Raw genomic sequence first — 19271 nt, 5'->3', positions numbered from 1 at the left:
TTACCTGAGCGGGCTCCATGCTTGCCGTGGTATGGCGTCTGCACAGGTAACTCAGGAAAAAAGGCGCGAAACGATTGTCTGCCCTTGCTTTCACGGAGGGAGGGAGGGAACGGGGGCCTGACGATATGTACCCAGAACCACCCGCGACAATGTTTTAGCCCCATCAGGCATTGGGATCTCAACCCAGAATTCCAATGGGCAGCGGAGACTGCGGGAACTGTGGGATAGCTACCCACAGTGCAACGCTCCGGAAGTTGACTCTAGCCTCGGTACTGTGGAAGCGCTCCGCCGAGTTAATGCACTTAATGCACTTAGAGCATTTTCTGTGGGGACACACACACTCGACTATATAAAACCGATTTCTAAAAAACCGACTTCTATAAATTCGACCTTATTCCGTAGTGTAGACATACCCCTTGTCTATTAGCACAACAATAAATGGCAGGCACAATCCTGTTACGGTCACACGGGGCTGCCTGCAGATAGCATTTACTTTAAATAGATATCCCCTCGCATACCTGCACAGACACAGCACATCATAATCTCCTGCCAGGAGTGCGAGCACCATCAGGTGTGCCTGTTCCTGAACTGCAGACACTGCCAGCATGTGGCACTACTGCAGAGCAGCCTGCAGCAAATGTCAGGTGTGTCTAAGAGACTCAAGGCCTTGCATTTTTATTTATTTAACTAGGGAACAGGAGGAAGCCTGGCCATCTTATTGTTACCTTATGTGCACTCGGCTACAGAGTCCATCCCTTTGTCTTTGTAAACGAACACGGATGTCATCACTCATGATGTCATGCCCAAAAATAATTTAGGTGCTTTAAACAAATATTAAAGGCAGGCACATGCCTCAAAGAACCTGTGAACTAAAATAGACAAAGGATGGGAGGGAAAGCGGAAGACCACACTTCCCATTTTCCCCAGAGTCTTTTCTGCCTGTGGATTCAGAGCTGTATTGGCCTGATTTTCAGACGTGCTGAGCACCCACATATCCCACTGAAGTCAATTGGAGCTGCAGGTGCTCAGCGCCTTTGAAAATCAAGCCCAATATATGACTCATCACCCCCCGAAGCAGGTTACTGAGCAATTAAGAGAGGCGATGTAGATAATGCATATGGATAGAAAGAAGGCAAAGAGGCATTTATGTTTAAAGTTTTATTTGTAAAACACCTTTGTTTGGTTTTCGTATCATGAAGTTATGGGTTTTACAGCAGCCACAGTATGTGGTCACCTACTTTTCAGAGCAGATTATTGTGAGCTTTCAATCACTTTCATATATCGGGTTGAAACCCATTGGAGCTCAGGGATTTGAGCGCACTCAGACACTTATTCTTGGCAGTGTGTTCTGAAAGTGGGTTATGCCACCAGCTAACCCTTTATCAGCTGGCTAATGTACCTTATCCTACACTTGGAAATGTCGTATCCTCCCGGGACACAGAGGGTGTGTAGGACCTGAACCTACAGGGGAAGGAGGGACAGTTGGATCAAGAACAGCCTCAACTGCTCTTTTGACCACAGGAATTGCTGGTTGTGGACTAACAGAAGCTTCTGCAGAGCTGGACTCTGATGTATCATCGACTGAGCCGTGGTAGAAATGCCTGAGGTCATGATGCTTGAAGCCTTGTGCCAGGGTGGGAAGCTGTCCTCCCAAGTGATTGTGAATCAGCTGATGGTGGGTCACTCCAGGCTGGAAAAGAAACCCATCTGTCCTGTTTGTGTGCTCTGTGCCTTGGAGTTTATCATATATGGGTACTATGGTTTTGACTAGAGATGAACCCAGAAGCAAAGCCCCAGATCCAAAACATCCCTGAACTTTGGAAAAGGTTGACTCCAGATTCGAACGCAAAGATGGGACCTGGTATTGCACATTCTTTAATAATCAGTAGCTCTGTGGGGTCTACTTGCAGTTGCATCAGAATAAATCCTGAGCAATTCCTATGAAGTCAGTGAAATACTCAGATCCAGATGCTGCCCTAACCTGCACGTTACTTCCCCCCCGCCCATAAAACATCTGCCATTGCTACCACTGGTACAGCTCTACTGCTGGTATCAATGATGGGGATACGAGGCCAGAGACCAGCATTTTGACCGCCATGTCATTTAAACCTGCTCAGAGCAACAATGTAGCTAAAACACAAGCAGACACTTGAGCCCCAGTCTACATGGGCACTCTCGCTATTACTATCAGTGAAGCTGCACCTGTGGTAGCAGTGATGGTAAAATTTAAGAAAATATCTAATATAGATTTTATTCAACCAAATCTAGGGACTGTTAGCAAAAGCATCCCAGCTGATCTCATCTCCCGAGATGGTTCCAAGTAGAAGTGTCAATCTCATGGCCCTTTTAATGTCAAATATGGTTTACTGCTAGTCACGCCTCAACTCTAGTTGAACACAATTTGTCCACTGGTATGGACAGGACCAAAGAGTATTTAACAACTAATTCAGAGAGTGTGATAGACACCTGTTAGAATGAGGGACTGATCATGCTTTTTAACACAGCACAGGTTGGTCCAGTTTGCGCATAATTATAACCATATTCAATCACAGTGAAGGGGACCAAAGTGAAACTGTGTTTGATGTCAGGTGACAAATGTGGCTCAATTTCCAGCACAGAACACCTTAAGGCAGCTGTGAAGGAACTCAGACTAAGCTTAATAGATTAAAGTTAACCCCTGGTGATGCACCTAGAAACTAGTGCAATCAATGGAGGAAGAGCTCGCTCCTGGACAGGTGCTCCAAATAGTTTTAAGATTGTGGAAATAGTCTGAAAATAAAGAATGTATTTAGAGTTGGTACCTGATGTTCATAAATTGCACAGGACACTGTGATGTTGTTTTTGGTTAAAACTGCTGCATTGCAGAAGCCAAATTGCTGTCAAAATTAGAAGACAATTAGTTAAAGAATCCATACTTAGAAAGTGGAAGATAGTTGCATTACAATACCTAAGGGATAGTACAGTCTGCAAAAAACCCCTAACACCTAAACATTGTTTACATATTTAAGCTGTAAAATGCTTAGTTTTGAGGCCGGTTCTGCTCCGATCGAAGTGAATGGCATAATTGTCTTTAAATGTACAATCAGGGCATGTCTACACTTACCTCCAGAGTGATCTATCCAGCGGTGGTCGATTTATCGCGTCAAGTGAAGACGTGATAAATCGACCGCCGAGCGCTCTCCCGTCGACTCCGGTACTCCACCGGAGCGAGAAGCGTAGGTGGAGTCAACGGGGGAGCGTCAGCAGTCGGGGGGAGGGATAGCTCAGTGGTTTGAGCATTGGCCTGCTAAACCCAGGGTTGTGAGTTCAATCCTTGAGGGGACCATTTAGGGGTCTGGGGCAAAAACTGGGGATTGGTCCTGCTTTGAGCAGGGGGTTGGACTAGATGACCTCCTGAGGTTCCTTCCAACCCTAACCTTCTATGATTCTATGATTCTATGACCTACCGCAGTGAAGACACAGCGGTGAGTAGCTCTAAGTACGTCGACTTCAGCTACGCTATTTTCGTAGCTGAAGTTGCATAACTTAGACTGACTTAGCTCGCCCCCTCCCACCCCTCCACCCCCCAGTGTAGACCAGGCCTCAGTGAGTATGTGTTAACACCCAGTTAGCACTCTTCCAGTGCGGTGCCCAACTGTCCGTGTGTGCATGCAAGGAAGGTTGCATGGACAGCCAGCTAAAAGATCCACACTGTAAAACTGCAGTTAATTGATACAGATGAGAAAGATGAAGAGCTGAGTACACACAGTAGTTGATCCTAAGGTGCTAGGGAGCTTAGGTATCAAAATAAAGTGCACTAACAACACTTAATCTGAAGCACTTCAGGGTAGGGACCACAGGTGCCGACTTTCTTCTTTCCGGGTGGGTGCTCCACCCCCGCCCTGCCCCGAGGCCCTGCCCCCACGCCGCCCCTTCCTGCAAGGCCCCTCCCTCGCTCCGCCTCTTCCCTCCCATGCTCCTCCCCCTCCCACGAGTGCATCCTGCCCTTGCTGTGCCCCTTCCTTTCCCCCCCCCCCCGACCTGCTCCCTCCTTCCCCTTTCAGTGCCTCCCAGCCACCGCCAAGCAGCTGATCGGCGGGTGGCTGTGGGGGCGGTGCTGAGCACCCACTGTTTTTTTCACATGGGTGCTCCAGCCCTGAAGCACCCCGGAGTCGGCACCTGTGGTAGGGACTGTTCTTTTGTTGTGTGTTTGTACAGGGCTTGAGCACAACAGGGCTGGGTCTCCAGGTGCTCGTGCAGTACAGCTAAGAAAGGATAACATGCACCATGTTCAATAAAATGTTCCATGCGAATGATCCGCTGGCCTCACCCTTTGAAAATGTCTCCACTAGAGTACATCAACGTATAACTCCTGTACGATAAAGGGAGGTAAAGATTTGACGTGGTCTTGGAAATCATGTCACGGACAGGATATGCCCAGTGATGAGCTGCCAAAATCTTAACAACTGGTTCCCTCCTCACCCCACGAGGGGGTCGTTGCCCACTCCCGCCTCCCGGGACTCCTGCCCCATCCAACCCCCCCGCGTTCCTTGACGCCCCTGCCCCCAGGATCCCTGCCCCATCCACCCCTCTCCCCTGTCCCCTGACTGCCCCCAGAACTGGGCAGGAGGGTCTTGTGGGCCACCGTAGTGGGTGCCCACCCCGCCCCTAAGAGCCAGAGGGACCTGCCGGGGGGCGAGGTGGGGAGACCTAGCAGTGCTTACCTGGGGCAGCTCCCAGGAAGCATCTGGCAGGTCCCTCTGGCTCGTAGGGGCGGGGGAGCGTAGCTAGGGGGGGAGCAGGAGGAGCGGCCGCTCCCCCACTGATCACATCAAAAGTGGTGCCTTAGGCACCGACTCCCTGGGTGCTCCGGGGCTGGAGCACCCATGGGGAAAATTGGTGGGTGCAGAGCACCCACCGGCAGCTCCACACCCCGCGCCCGGCCCCAGCTCGCCTCAGCTCCGCCTCCGCCCCTGAATGCGCCGCCCCACTCTGGTTATCCGCGCCCCCTCGTCCCCCGCGAATCAGCTGTTCGGCGGGAAGCCTGGGAGGGCTGAGAAGCAGGCCGTGGCTTCATACTCAAGCCGAGGGCGGCGGAGATGAGCTGGGGCGGGGAGCGGTTCCCCTGCACTCCCCGCCCCCCGGCCCTGGTTACCTGCTGCGGTGCAGGCGGCCCTCCTTGCACCCCCTGGCCCCAGCTCACGTCCGCCTCCCTGGGCCTGAGCGGGAAGCTGCGGCCTGCTTCTCAGCCTGCCCCAGCTTCCCGCGCGAACAGCTGATTCGCGGGAAGCCTGGGGGGGCAGAGAAGCAGAGCAGGGCGGCGCCTTCAGGGGAGGAGGCGGAGCGGAGGTGAGCTGGGGCCAGGGGCGGGATGGGGAGCTGCCGGTGGGTGCTCTGCACCCACCAAATTTTCCCCTTGGGTGCTCCAGGGCTGGAGCACCCGTGGAGTCAGCGTCTAAGGTGCCGCTTTTGGCCAGTTAAATTTAGAAGCCCTTTTAGAACCAGTTCTCCCTCGCGGAACAACTGGTTCTAAAAGTGCTTCTAAATTTTACAACCGGTTCTAGCGAACCGGTGCGAACCGGCTCCAGCTTACCACTGGATACACCCTTTGCATCCTATCTCCATGTAGGGTCTAATCCTGTACAGAATCAGGTCCAATATAAGCTGGCTCATCTCAACCTCTGATTTGGATTGATCAGGACTAAAGTCTCAGCATACTTACAGCTAGATCCATAGGCAGCAGCTGACAGTCATCCACATGATCCTGGGCATCTTTTGCTGAGCAGTTTGTGACAACAACGGCAAACTCAACAGAGACAATGTCCGGGAAATGCTGATAAAACATTAATACTATTTAATTGTCTTTGTAGCATGAAACTACAGAACTGCCAAGGAAATATAAAGGGGTGAATTTTCTAAGAGGTCCATGTAGGTTTTAGCTCTGCGTCTCCCTCTGAAGTCTGTGGGAATCACATGGCTAGATGTCACAGAACTCTTGGGAAAATAACACCATGTTTAGCACAAGCCAAACTTGTTTGCAAACACAAGCAAATGAGTGTTGCATAATAACCCAGGAGGGATGTTCTGTTCTGTAATATAGCAAAGGATCAGAGTTTCAACAATTACCTGAATTTGAGCTCGTCCAATTTCAAGGAGTTTAACGTAGGCACCATCTGGTCTTCTGTTATACTCACTGAGTGCAAGGTCAACTGCATTTATCACCTGAGTGTCATTTAAAAGTGCTAATACTGGACAGTCGGGGCAGATTTGAGTAATATCTTCAACTGAATCTGTAGATGAAACAAGACAGGTTATATTTTGACAAGATTACAGGTTATACTTGAATGCGTTGTAGATCTGGTCTGTGGGATACGGTATTATTTTTATACCCTGTTCCAAACTGCGCAGCTGGTGTTGTTATGTTATGGGAAAGAATCACTGAATTCTGGCCCAGAGATGGCAACCTTTCACAGATGGGGGGATGTGCTTTTGCATGCCAGCTCCTTAAGTCTTTATTTAAAAAAATTCCTTCTGATCTTCAGTAGCTCTCCAGGTTCTTATTCATGTTTAATCCATCCTCACTCAGACAAACTATCGGTGACACCAGGGAGAGTTTGTCTAAGTGAAAATGAGTGGGCTTCAGCATTTAGCCCATTGTTACTGCTGAAAGAATGAGATTAATTAAATGAGATTCTAAATTACTGGAAATTGGGTGGGTGGGGGTGTTTCTCCCTGACTAAAATTAGTGCTTCTCTTATGAAATTTGCCAGGGTAGGAGAATGAGTGGATGGGGAAAAAGGTACTAGATACTGTCCATAACTACAGCTGTCCAATTCCATTGACTTCACTGGGGTTGCACAAGTCTACATGAGGACAGAATTTGGCCAAGAATGTCCTATGAAAGTGCTGTTCAGCTGGTGGGTTGCAACCCAGGAGTGGGTCACTATGGGGCAGCAGGAGATGGTTCACCTCTGGCTGAGAAAGCAACAAAATCTCTAGGTAACTAGAACCACCACAGGGAGCCCAGGCAGTGGGATCAAGGAGCAACTTGCTTTCCCACTCTATTCCCTTTCCTGCTGCTGCTGTTCTGGTTGCTGCTTCTGACCCTGCTCTGTTCCTTCTGGCTCAACACCCAGTTCCAGAGCAGCTTCTTAGCTCTTCTCTCCCTCTCACAAAACACCCAGTTCTAATACAGGGGAGCAGCACTGTAGGAGCTCCTTGGAGCTTACACAGGACCTAAAGAAGAGCTCTGTGTAAGCTTGAAACTATCACCAACAGAAGTTGGTCCATTAAAGGATATTACCTCGTCCATAGAGCATCAGTTCAAGCTATCCTAGCAGTGCCCATCTCCTGAGGTAAGGAACCATTATCAGCCCCATTGTACAGTTGTGGAACTGAGATGCAGAGAGGGTTAGTGACTTGCCCGAGGTCACACAGGAAGATCACAGGAGAACAAGGACTTGAATGTGGGTCTTTCACAGCCTAAGGCAGTGCCCCAACCACTGGGCCATCCTTCCTTGCTAGTGGACTTACGTCAGGGAAAAAAAGGACTTCTAAGATAGCCAGTCTTGGGAAGCCCATTAATTGGCATGTTCTTCAATCTCAGAATGCTTATACACCTCACTTTGCAACACTTTAGAAGCAGAAGGACTAGAGAACCATAAATACCCCCAGAGTTTATGATGATAATATTCCTGTTTCCTCATCACCAACCCCAACCCTGACAAAGAACAAAGACTTTACCTGGAGTTGAGTGACATTTGATAGATAATACAGAAAAGCTTCCCTCCAACTTGAGCAATTTAACCTCACAGTCGCCTTCAACAACCTGGAGGTACAAAAGCAAAAGGTTACATCATTTACATAAGTTAACAACTTCTCAGAGAGGAAGCAGGATTAGAAGGGGACAGATATTTTATTAGGGAGTGCAGGGGAATGAGGCTTGGCATAGTGTTTTCCTGGCAAACCCAGTCTCATTGCTTGAGTGCCTGCTAAACCATTCCCAGGGTGTATGGTTTATAAAAGGCAGAGGTAGACCCTGAGCTGCAAAATTTGGATCCAAATCCAGATGTCAAAATTCTTGGTAGTTAAGAGGTCTCCAGGACCAGGAATTTAGTTCAAGTCTTTCTCGAATAAAAATGGTCCAAGAAAGCAAACAATTTCAACACAGGTTTCAGAGTAGCAGCCGTGTTAGTCTGTATTTGCAAAAAAAAAAAGGAGGACTAGTGGCACCTTAGAGACTAACCAATTTATTTGAGCAGAAGCTTTCGTGAGCTACAGCTCACTGCATCGGATGCATACTGTGGAAACTGCAGAAGACATTATATACACACAGTATGCATCCGATGAAGTGAGCTGTAGCTCACGAAAGCTAATGCTCAGATAAATTGGTTAGTCTCTAAGGTGCCACTAGTCCTCCTTTTCTAATTTCAACACACTTATTTGTAAACAAAGGCTTCCTGCAGAGCCGCCACTAACGGTCGCATAACCCTCTTCTGGTCAATGGCATGGTGGCAACGGAATGTGCTGACTGTGGATTCAGACCCAGCCCTGAACTGTATTGCTTGGGCCCATCACTAGAAACAGCAAGCGAAATTCTGGCTCTGTTTTCCACTCAACCCTCGCTCAGGCAGAACTCCCATTGACTTGTATGAGTGTTTTGGCTCAGAAAGGTTTTTAATTTGGGCCCAATGGTCATAAGAGGTGAAATTCACCCCTATGCAGAGGGTCACTTAAGATTCAATTGAGCCTTACTTAAGGACTTTAACCTTGTCTGTACTTGGGATTTACTCTGATTCCACCGTGGGTGGCCAGCCACAGGTGCACCTGCACCAGTACAAGCCCCAGGTGCAGCCAAGGAAAGCTGTGGTTTGCACTGGTGAAGCTTACCTTAGTATCACGTGAAGGTGAGCTCAACTGGTGCAAATCACAGTTTCCCTTGTCTACAACTAGGGTTTTACTGATGGCTGAATCCTGAGCGCATGCAAGCCTTAGAATGTGCACAGGCCATATGTGGAAAGTTTCACCCAGGTTGGATCAGTATTTTATCAAAATTACTCTAGTGCCTTCCCTCCTGTTGAAAGGTGGCATAACAAGACTAGATGGAAATCCAGGAGATAATCAGGGGCAAGGGGGGGAACTATAAGGGGGTGAGGGAGGGTGAGAAGGTAGCCTCAGCATGAAGGGGTTGATTGCTCATATTTGAATGACTGGGAGAAAGAAAGGGCACCACGCTTTTAAGTGATGTTTGCATTGCAATCCTTCATGGTTCCCCACCAGTGTTGCAACAGGCTGTGGTTGAAACTATTCCAGAAGCAACAGCAGCACCAACTCCCTGACCTGTGCAAACAGAGATCCTTTCCAGAGAACTATGTTATAGTTTAGCCATCTATTCTCCACCTCCTTCCACACCCCTTGACACTTCCGCAGTTATAACATGGAGGGGTGTGTGGAGGGGGGAGCCCTTCAGGGGAAGGGCGCTAGAAACATTTTGGTTGAGTTCACAGGTTTAACCATAGGTGGATAGGGCCACTGTGTGTTTTCTTAGGGTATCTCTATACTGTAGCTGGGAGCAAGCCTCCCAGCCTGGCTAGACAGACTCATGCTAGCAGGGCTTAAGCTGGTGCACTAAAAATAGCAGTGTGGATGTTCCGGCTCAGGCTGCAGCTTGGGCCATGAAGCCTAGGGGGTCGGGTGGACTTGAAAACCTGAGCCAGAACATCCACGTTGCTACTTTAAGTGAGGAACTTAACAAAAGATACACAGAATGGGCTCCCTGGATGGTTACAGTGCGCTACAAGGACATCAACTGCTTTTGCTGCTGACTTTGGGAAGTAAACTAGAGGTCTGCCCATTCATGCAGTAAGAAAGCCAGCTTTCCCTCACTCTGTCATGGTGTCATGGTGTGGATATATGTAAATGTCTTTCTTAGGGCTCTAATTTTGCACTAGCTCACTTAGGGCACTGTCCTGCTGTCGGATATGCATGGTAATGGTCAAATTTGTGAATCAGCTGTGTTTTTTTCTCTGATGTGTGTGGATTTGCCATTGATTTTTCCCTTTGTTTGGAGGAAGGAGGGCAGCTCTGTAGGCAGAAGAACTGACTTCTATTCCTGGCTCTGCCACTGAGTTATTGTGGGTTGTTCAGCAAGTCACTTTAATCTCTTTGTGCCTCAGTTTCCCCTACCTGTAAAATGAGGATAATATTAATCTGTTTCACAAAGGTATTGGAAGGTTTAACTAATTAGTATTTGAGAAGTGCATCCATCTTCTTGAATGGAAGCCATTAGAGAAAAGTAAAATGCCAAATATTATTATTATCTATGCATGTAAGGAGAGCAGAATATCAGCTTTGAACTTTACAATATGAGCTTTACAAAGGTGATCTCAGAGGATACTTGTGCCCTGTAAAAAGAAAAATCCCCAGTCAAAGCTTGTCTTGCCCTGCTATAATCAACACATACAATTCACATTTATCCACAGAGCTAATGATAATTTCAGACACTTACATGATCTGTCCGTGGCCTTACAGTACAATTTTCAGCAGGCAGGGGGTTCACGATGTGGCATACAGTCTCTAATAAGTCAAGTTCAAGCTCAAATATCTCTCCAGAAGGCCTCTGGAAGGAAAAGAAATTATTTTCACTAATTACTTCCATAAACATCACCAGATTTCTCCCATTGAGCTAAATTCTAGTCCCTGTTGCTGATTTCAGTTGAATAACTCTAGGTTTTCACTAGGGTAGCTGAGATCAGGTACTGCCCCATAGTGTTGAACTCTATAAGAAAGATGGGCCAGACCTTTAGCTGGTGTAAATCAACATAGGTTCATGGACATCAGTGGAGCCATACTGATTTGCACCAGCTCAGAAATTGGCCCCACGTATCTAAAGTGACCAATCTGAATATAGTGGGTTGTAAGGAGAAGAAACCAGAAACCAAACCCAGTTCTCCTGAGTCATTTAGTTTCCTACTGTCCGACAGTCCTTTAAAAGTGACATGCAGCTTTGCTGGCACAAAAACTACAGCTGAGTAATTCCATAGTGTTAGGCAAGGTACCAGACAAACTGCATGCCAGGACAGGCTCAATCCTGCTGGCCTCACTCAGGCAAAAGAACATGTCATCAGCCGGTGAATATTGAGCCAGTTCCTTTAACTTCAATGGAGAGATGCTGAATTGCAGCTGCTGAGCATTGGCTCAGATACCCCCATTGCCTTAGGACTGCAGGATCTGTTTCAGCTACACTTATACCTTTTCAGCTACAGCATTAGTCACCTGAGCACAAAACTAGGCCTCAGATATTCCTGAGTTCTAAGCTTGGCTCTGCCAACTGACTCCATCTGTGGCACTGGGGGTCATACCTGGGGCCTGATTCTTTTCTCACTTATTCAAGTGTAAACCAAGAGTAATTCCCCTACAGCCAATGGGGTTATACTGGTGTAAAACGAGAATGAGTGAGAGGAGAATTAGACCCTGCCGGCCCAGTGAATTATTGTGTGTATAAAGCCAGGGTGTGAAGATACAGAGCACCAGCTTGCTGCACAGTAACGGCCTGGGTGGACACTGCTACAGTGATGTAAAAGGCCCGTCACATAAATGAAAATTCAGGCCACAACTGCTTATTCTCAGTTTCCCCGTCTGCACAGGGAGGATACTGGGCCAAATTCAGACCTGGTGTAACACCATTAATGTCAGTGGAGCTACACTAGGAATAAATTTAACCAAACATTTACATACCTCACAAGGTTAATCCTCACAATGTGGGGGCCCAGATTCACTAGTAGGCAGATAAATGAGGATTTTATGTGTCTAAAGGCCAATCTGCCCTAACAAGGAGATCACATTTGTAAATTGGGCCCCTCATATTACTATATTAATATCGCTCAACACCTGTCTCTCTTTTTAAAAAGACACATTTCATCCGAAAGATAATGGGCCTGATTCTCATCTGGTGTAAATCAATGTAGCTCCATTGATATCAATGAGGCCAGGCCGATTTACGCCAGCTGAGGACCTCACCTATATTTATCTCATCAACCATTTCTAAGCCTTTTGTGTCTGAAGCATTCAACTTCCCAGACAACCTTTTTTCCTTTTTTTAGTGTAGCACTTACCCTGGGCAACACTTTGATCTTCTCAATGATGTTCAGTGCGTACTTGTATCCATGAGGATGATGGGCATTGATGTAGTTCAGAGCTATGGCAGCTGCTTCTTCAGACTCTGGGTCATCACAGTCAATGACCCGTGGGTCCAGGGGATGAAAGGGAGCCAGGGGTACAGCTCTGCAGCTTAGGAGCGGAACAAGCAACAGTAAAGCTGCTACCACCTTCATGGCACAATGAGCAAAGCTGCTCCCTTTCAGTATAACAGAGCTAGGAACAATGTTCTAATGGCAAGATAGAAGAAGCTAGAGGAGAGTCTCGTTTATATAATATACCACAACAAAAATTTGCATAAGCGCAGGATTAATATTTGTCCCAGTTCCAAGAAGCTACTGCAAACAATGAAAAAAGAAAAGTAAATATGTTAGAACATGAAACTTGCTGATTAATATTAGCCAAAGTACATTTATCAGGTAGGACATTGCAAAATCTGTTAAAAAGAGGACAGCATCAGCAAAATGTAAGACAGTTTTAGGAACTCTGTTTACCGTGAAGTGCAGTGCATGAGAGAAACAAGTCCTACTGCTGAGTTATATTGCAGAATTCAGATGTATTGTATATGGGCCCAATCCACTGAAATCCTGAGGTGTGAGGCTCATATCACCCTGGTGTAAATCAGGAGTAAGTCCAACAAGATCAGTGAAGTTAGCGTGGCATAAATGAAATCAAAATCAGTTCCATGGGGTCAAAATCAGTGATGAACTAAATTATTATGTATGTTTTGCCACTGACTTCAATGGCAGTAGCAATCGGTACATAGGTTCCTAACTCTATCGATTACAATAAATTCAGATTTCAGTTATCCTGTGGTAAACCTGGAATAATGCCAATGACTTCAGTACAGTTACTCTAAATTTACTCTGATGTAAATGAAAGCAGAATATGATCCCGAGTCAGTGCCTTCAGTGGAAATTTTATTGGAATAAGGAATACAGACTTGAGGATTTGGCCCATGGAGTAAGACGTGTTCCCCTTTCCTCTATGCTAACAAGCCAAGGGCAAAATCTTGGAATCATTACTCACATCTATAGTCACATTTAAATTAGTGGGACTAAACATATAAGGATGGCAGGATCAAGTCCCAAGATATACAAGCCAAACAAAAACATGACACTATCAACAGTGTAGGAAGAGGCCCAGATTATACAGTAATAGGTGCAGAATAATAAACTAGACAAATAGCTTTAGATGTAAAATGGGGTGTGGAGTTATCTGTGGTGAGGTGAACCAAGTATTCTTTGAAGAAATTGGTTAGCATTGTCCAGAGTGTTATATGCTAGCAGCAAAGGGCTCGTAATTCTAGCAAACAAAAACCATAAACGGTGGTTAGGTGTGGACATACTAGGCCTCTTAAAATATTAGCAGGTAAAGGTACAAGATCCAATGACTGAAAGGTGAAGCTAGACAAATTCAAACTGGAAATAAGGAAGACATTTTTAACGGTGAGTGTAATTAAACTTGTAAACAATTCACCAAAGGTTGTAGTGGATCCTCTGTGATTTGAACTCCTTAAATCAAGGCTGGACATCTTTCTCAAAGATGCGCTCCAGCTCAACCAAAGTTATAGGCTTGAGGTAGGAATAACTGGATGCATTTTCATGCCCTGTGTTATGCAGGAGGTCAGACTAGATGATCATAATGGTCTCTTGTGGCTTTAAAATGAAATAATCTATATGTCCATTAAACCCTTTTAAGGAGTTAGCTAATTAGCTTTAGAATCAAAACACATGAGGAGTGGATTTCAAAAGGTTCAAAAATTTCATTCTGTTCTCTTCAGATAAATCTCTCTGAGTGCTTAGCTGAATCTGCTAGGTCTGTAAAACTGGGCTGGAGATCATGTAAGAATAGGCTCCATCACTGGCAAATTTTAAATCAAGACTGGACTTTTTTTAAAAAAAAAAAGCATGTGCTTTAGTTCAAATGGAATTATTCTGAGGCAGTTCAATGGCCTGTTTTATGAGGTCAGACTAGGCTACCACAGGGGTCCCTTCTTGCCTTGGAATCTATGAATCTTGTGAATTAACCTTGCCATATCTGTTAATCTGTCATAGTCTGTGGTGCCCAACAGGAGGAATTTAAACAACTCCCTCCTTAGCATACAGAATGCAGCTGTTTCGCGTGGCAAGCCTGGGAGGGAGGGAGGAGAAGCCAAGTGGCGGTGCGCTCAGGGGAGGTGGCAGTGGTGAAGCGGAGGTGAGCTGGGGCGGGGAGCGGTTCCTCTACCCCCTCTGTTACTTCCTGTGCTCCCCCCCACCCTTGCTCACCTCCGCTTCGCTTGCTCCCCTGAATGCGCTGCCTCTCCCTCGCCTGAGAGGGAGGGGGGAGAAACAGAGCAGTGGCGTGTTCAGGGGAGCAGGCGGAGCGGAGGTGAGCTAGGGCGGGGGGTTGCAGGGGGGGAGCCGCAGGAAGCAATGGGGGGGGGGGGAAATGCGGCACACCCAGGTGAGGAGGCGGGGCCGGGGATTTGGGGAAGGGGTTGGGACGGGGCAGAGTTGGGGTGGAGCCGGGGGCGGGGGGGGGGGGCACGAAAAAAAAAGCAGGGGCGGCCAAAAATTTTTTTTGCTTGGGGTAGCAAAAATCCTGGAGCCGGCCCCGAATGTACCCAGCTTAGTAAAACAAACTTTGAGACAGAGTGCAAACATATTCACATCACAACTAATATGCAGTCAAATGGGAAAATATTTGAGTCCAGGAGGATCACAGCGTGTGGGTGGCACTGCACAGAGCATTGGTCCCAGCCAGTCTCTTGACGGTCACCTTTAAGCAAGGTATTGGTTTTGACCTATACACCCTTTAATGGCTTGATAGCTATCTGCATGACACACCTCTCTTTCTACCATTTGATTCTGCCACAGTGGAGATCGGTGGAGGTGCTTGAGTGACAAGGCCCCTTCTTCATGGCCCCTTCCCATCTCCACGAGGGTCCTTTAGACTTTGAATTTCAGGCCTCACCTTGGTCTGAATGGCTTGAATCTGCTGACCTTTCCCGCATGTTGTAAAGCCCATATATTTGGGCAGGCATTTGGGGGAGGCCTGAGGTTTGTGGGGGCTGGATAGGGATGGGGAATTTTTATGGGGAGACCAGCATTTGTAGAAACTGAGGGGGGAAACGTTTGAGGGCAGCTTGTTTTTATGCAAAGAAAGGCCCCAACAGTAGCTACTGCTGTTTTTGTCCTGGTTTGATTGTATTTTAGCTATTCTGTTGGGCACCAAGAACCTGGGACAGACCTTCCTTTTGATGTTCACAGATAGAAACTGAAATGGATACATAAAACAAATAGTTCACACAGCAAAATAAAGATTATTCTAAACCCCCTTTGAAACAGCTATTGTGTCTGAAGTACTAGATAGTCTTGTGGTTGAGGCCGTGCACCAGGGCTCAGTAGATCTGACTTCAGTTCCTGCTTTTGCTTCAGACCTCCTGTTTGAGCTTGGCTAAGTCATTTGGGGGCAGATTTGTAAAGGTATTGAAATAGGTGGGAATTAGGCACTTGGTCTCTGTGTGTCAGTTCCTCTCTCAGGGGTGTTGCAAGGATAAAATCAATAACAGTTGTGAAGTTGTCAGATATTATGCTACCCATAGAAGTAAAATATTATCTCAGATATTATGGGCCCATATAAGTAAAATGATAAAGCCCCTACCACTCATATGGTGGTTTACATCTTCAATGCACTGTCCATTTATTTTATTTTTCAAACTTCTAAAATGTCAATATAGGTGCCTGTCACAGGGTGGCTAGTTCTTTAACGGGAGACGGGCCTCAGTCCCAGCAATGACAGCCAGCTCTCCTCTCCAAGGGGGGAAAATGAAGGTCACATGGCTCTAGTTGGTCATATGACCTAGTAGAGTTCTAGGGTAGATAAGGGAGTGGCCCAGGGGAAGACTTTGTGTGAAGCAGAGGGCAGGGCAGGGAGGCTTGAGACACCAGGCTTGAATCATTGGGTGATGCTTCCTACCTCAAGTATGGTAACTTTTTATAAACCAGGCATACACAATATGAGGTGTACAGTAGAAAGAAGTTTAACAACAGCACATTAAGTGGTTAATCAACTACTTGGACCATCTCCTGCTCTATAGAACACTTCCAATCCCTGCATTAGAGACTGCTTTTTCTTTACCAGATTCTGTTGGCCCTTTTTATCCGGCCTAGTGCAGTTTTGGTTTAAACTCTGTGTGTGGGGACGTGTGGGGAGGTCACCTTCCCACTTTTAGATCCGAGGGACTTGGGAGCTTTAAAAATAATACATAAAATAATTGTAGAATTTCATACATGTCCTTATGATTAGGAGTCACTCTGTGGCAGGAGTGGTTTTTGTCTGGTTACATTAGGAAAGTATGCAGAGCAATTCAATTCCTGCACTTATCCCTCCCTCATCAGAATTATCTGAGTACCTTCCAGAAAGGCATTGAGCAACATGATTGGCACTTGTCCTGGGTGATTCTCTTTTTTTTCCCAGTGAGAAAATCATATGAGGTTGTCTGGTTTGGGTTTTTGATTTTGACTTTTTTCTTCCCATTTCCTCATTTTCTCTGGCATGTGTTGATTCTGCAGCCAGTAGCAATAACATATTTTCTTTTGGGGGTTTCCAACTCCTCATTGAGTCTTGCCACATGTTCTGTCCTGATATGTAGGTCCTGTCCTTCTGGTTTCCTTATTATAAATGCAAGCTTTTCAACCTTGTCATCGAGGCATTCATTGCCATGCAACTTATGCCACGTTGTAGGGCAACCATCACCATGGCTATTGCATCAGCCCTGCAGGTATTTCAGGGTGCTATTAAGTCTTGCTTGTCCAACTTGAAGGACAGAGGGCAAGTTCCATCCATAATAGGATGAGTTGCAATTATGGCAGCAGACACACGCGTCTGCCTATTGAGGCTGAAGTCAGCCTTTAGGCTGACCATCAACAGTCCTTATTCTACAGTTTGGGTTTCCAGGCTTCATGGTTGTCAATATTGACAGTTGCCTACCATCCCAGTGTCTAGTACAGTAACATGCAACATGACTTTAAAAGGGATTGCAGAGCAGAGGGGGCATTGAAACAAATCCAGCAAATCTTCAGATTACATAAAGGAGCCCTCCAAACTAAACATGCCTACCAGCTAAGCAAACAAAAACCCATGGATGAAACTGCACTCCTCCCCTCCCACTGAACAACATAGCAGCCGATGAAAATGCAAGAGAACCTACAAATGTGGAAAATCACACAACTTGTGAACAAAACTGGCTGCAGTGATGTCCCAAGAGACTTGCAGCTCCTTAAATTGAAACACCCTGTTTCAAAATATGGAAGGTTTCCAAAGTTCCACTCATCATAAGGCCTATTGATCATACTGTCACTCCATGACTATCCACAGATCACTGACTCATCTCCCCATTTGAAAGAGGAAGATTAGTGTTCAGGACACTTGAAAATACAATGTTAGATTCTTCTACTTAAAGCAGTTTCAGGAGACTTAAATGTGCAATTTACATGGATGCCGTCATGTCTTATGACGCAGTCAGTCTCTGATGGTGAATTCTACATGATAATCTTGGCCTTAGTGAGCCAAAACCTGAAATTTACTAACAGTGTTAGGGAAACCTAATGCACTGTATTGAACCACACATTGTCAGCTAAGACCAGAAAACAAGTTCAACCCTGGTTCGAGCAGGTGTCATTCCCACTGAGGTCAATGGGAGGAGCAATGCACTTTTATTGATGGGCTGGATTTGACCCTTAGTTTATTAAGTGAAATAAACTACTCATAAGAATACGTTGTTGCTGCTTAGATACAATGGGCCCCTTTTGTAAACTTCTCAATTTGCACATGCAGAGCTGCACATACAAATGATAGGAGGTCCCATCCTGTTAAAGTCTGCGGTGACAGGATAGACAGCAATGCTGGTGGATGGCCACAGGAAGGATGGTAAAGCTGGATTTTTTCTTTCCTGATTCCCACCCTAAAAAAGGCAACACCTTAGTCTGGGGAACCACATGCAGGACATGATAAACCCAAATGAAAACCCCTGTACAAGACTTACACATTTCTCACAAGTGGGATTTTGGTTTAAAAGTACTACAGGCAGAGTTAGTTTTGTAGGGGGAGGGGAAAGTGTGCAGAGTGGGTCCCACTCCTCCATCACACACGTACTCTTTTGGTTGCCCTTCAGCCATTTGGCTGGAAAAAACTAAGAATAAAAAAGAAAAAGAATAAAAGAACATTTTAGTTTCCTTGGGCGAGGATTGTTTTGTTGTCTAAAAAAATATTTAGGGTCCATTGGGGGTTAGGGAAAGTGAGTCTTTTCTGCTTAGTATAGCTTTTAATTTCCATATTGACTTTTTTGCTTAGTGAATTCCCTAAGAAAATTCACATGCCAGATTTAACTCTGGCATGCTCTGACTCATGTTGCAGCAAAGTCATTGGACGTGTTGCTTTCCATGTTGAATTTATGAAGAGTCTGAATAACAGCAGACATGAACTCCAGGCTGTCTAGAGCAATAAACGTGAGGCACTCTGAGCGGACACTGGTGACCTCCTCCTTAGTACCTACAGAAAAAGGAGACACAGGTGTTAGTACCGTTGACTGATTTGAAGCACCATGTACTGTTGCATTTGTACAAAGAGAGGGGCATCACCTGCTTTTCGTTGTACAGAATTGGTAATTTGTTAAATCTTGTAACATCTGGTAAATGAGATCTGCACTGTTCAGCCAGAAATGCAGAAACTGAGAGTGGTTAGGTTCTACCAACTATAATGACAGAGAGCATATGTGTAAATGAACATAACTGGCAATAGTAGGCCACTGCTTTTATGCTCACTGGCTTCTGAATAAGATGAGAGAAAATACATCACCAGAGCCACATCTGTGAGGCTCAAGGGCTTGGCAATAGACATCTTAGCCTATCCCTTCGAGCTCTCCTTTTGGATATCTGGCTGTCATCTTAAACTGTACGTGCCCTAAAAGAGTTCCTTATCTTCCTACCCCCCATTATGTCACTGCTGATGGTGCCATCCTCCTCTCTGCTCACCAGGCCTGTGACCGTGGGGGGCTATCTTTGATTCCTCTTTCACCTTGTCTCACCCACCCCAAATCATGTCCAAATCCTGTTCCTCTTCTTCCAAAACATCTCTAAACCCCATATCTT

At 46.1% G+C, this 19271-nt stretch overlaps 2 protein-coding genes across 2 annotated transcripts in view; one reads left to right on the top strand and one right to left on the bottom strand.

Moving 5' to 3' along the window:
• Positions 1–19271, top strand: part of LOC144930874 (uncharacterized) — a 126304-nt gene that overhangs the window by 94562 nt on the left and 12471 nt on the right. The window lies entirely within an intron of this gene.
• On the bottom strand, positions 1406–12311 carry AHSG (alpha 2-HS glycoprotein). The gene is made up of 7 exons (XM_073358749.1): positions 12093–12311; positions 10487–10597; positions 7723–7807; positions 6106–6269; positions 5702–5812; positions 2802–2876; positions 1406–1690 (listed from the first exon to the last, which is right to left on the bottom strand). The coding sequence occupies exons 1-7, from the start codon at positions 12309–12311 to the stop codon at positions 1406–1408; spliced, it is 1050 nt and encodes a 349-aa protein (XP_073214850.1).

The sequence above is a fragment of the Lepidochelys kempii genome, chromosome 9 (genome assembly GCF_965140285.1).
Source record: "Lepidochelys kempii isolate rLepKem1 chromosome 9, rLepKem1.hap1, whole genome shotgun sequence".
Classification (NCBI taxonomy): domain Eukaryota; kingdom Metazoa; phylum Chordata; order Testudines; family Cheloniidae; genus Lepidochelys; species Lepidochelys kempii.
Note: the sequence above shows the minus strand (reverse complement) of the source record. Positions and strands in the feature narration are given on the sequence as shown.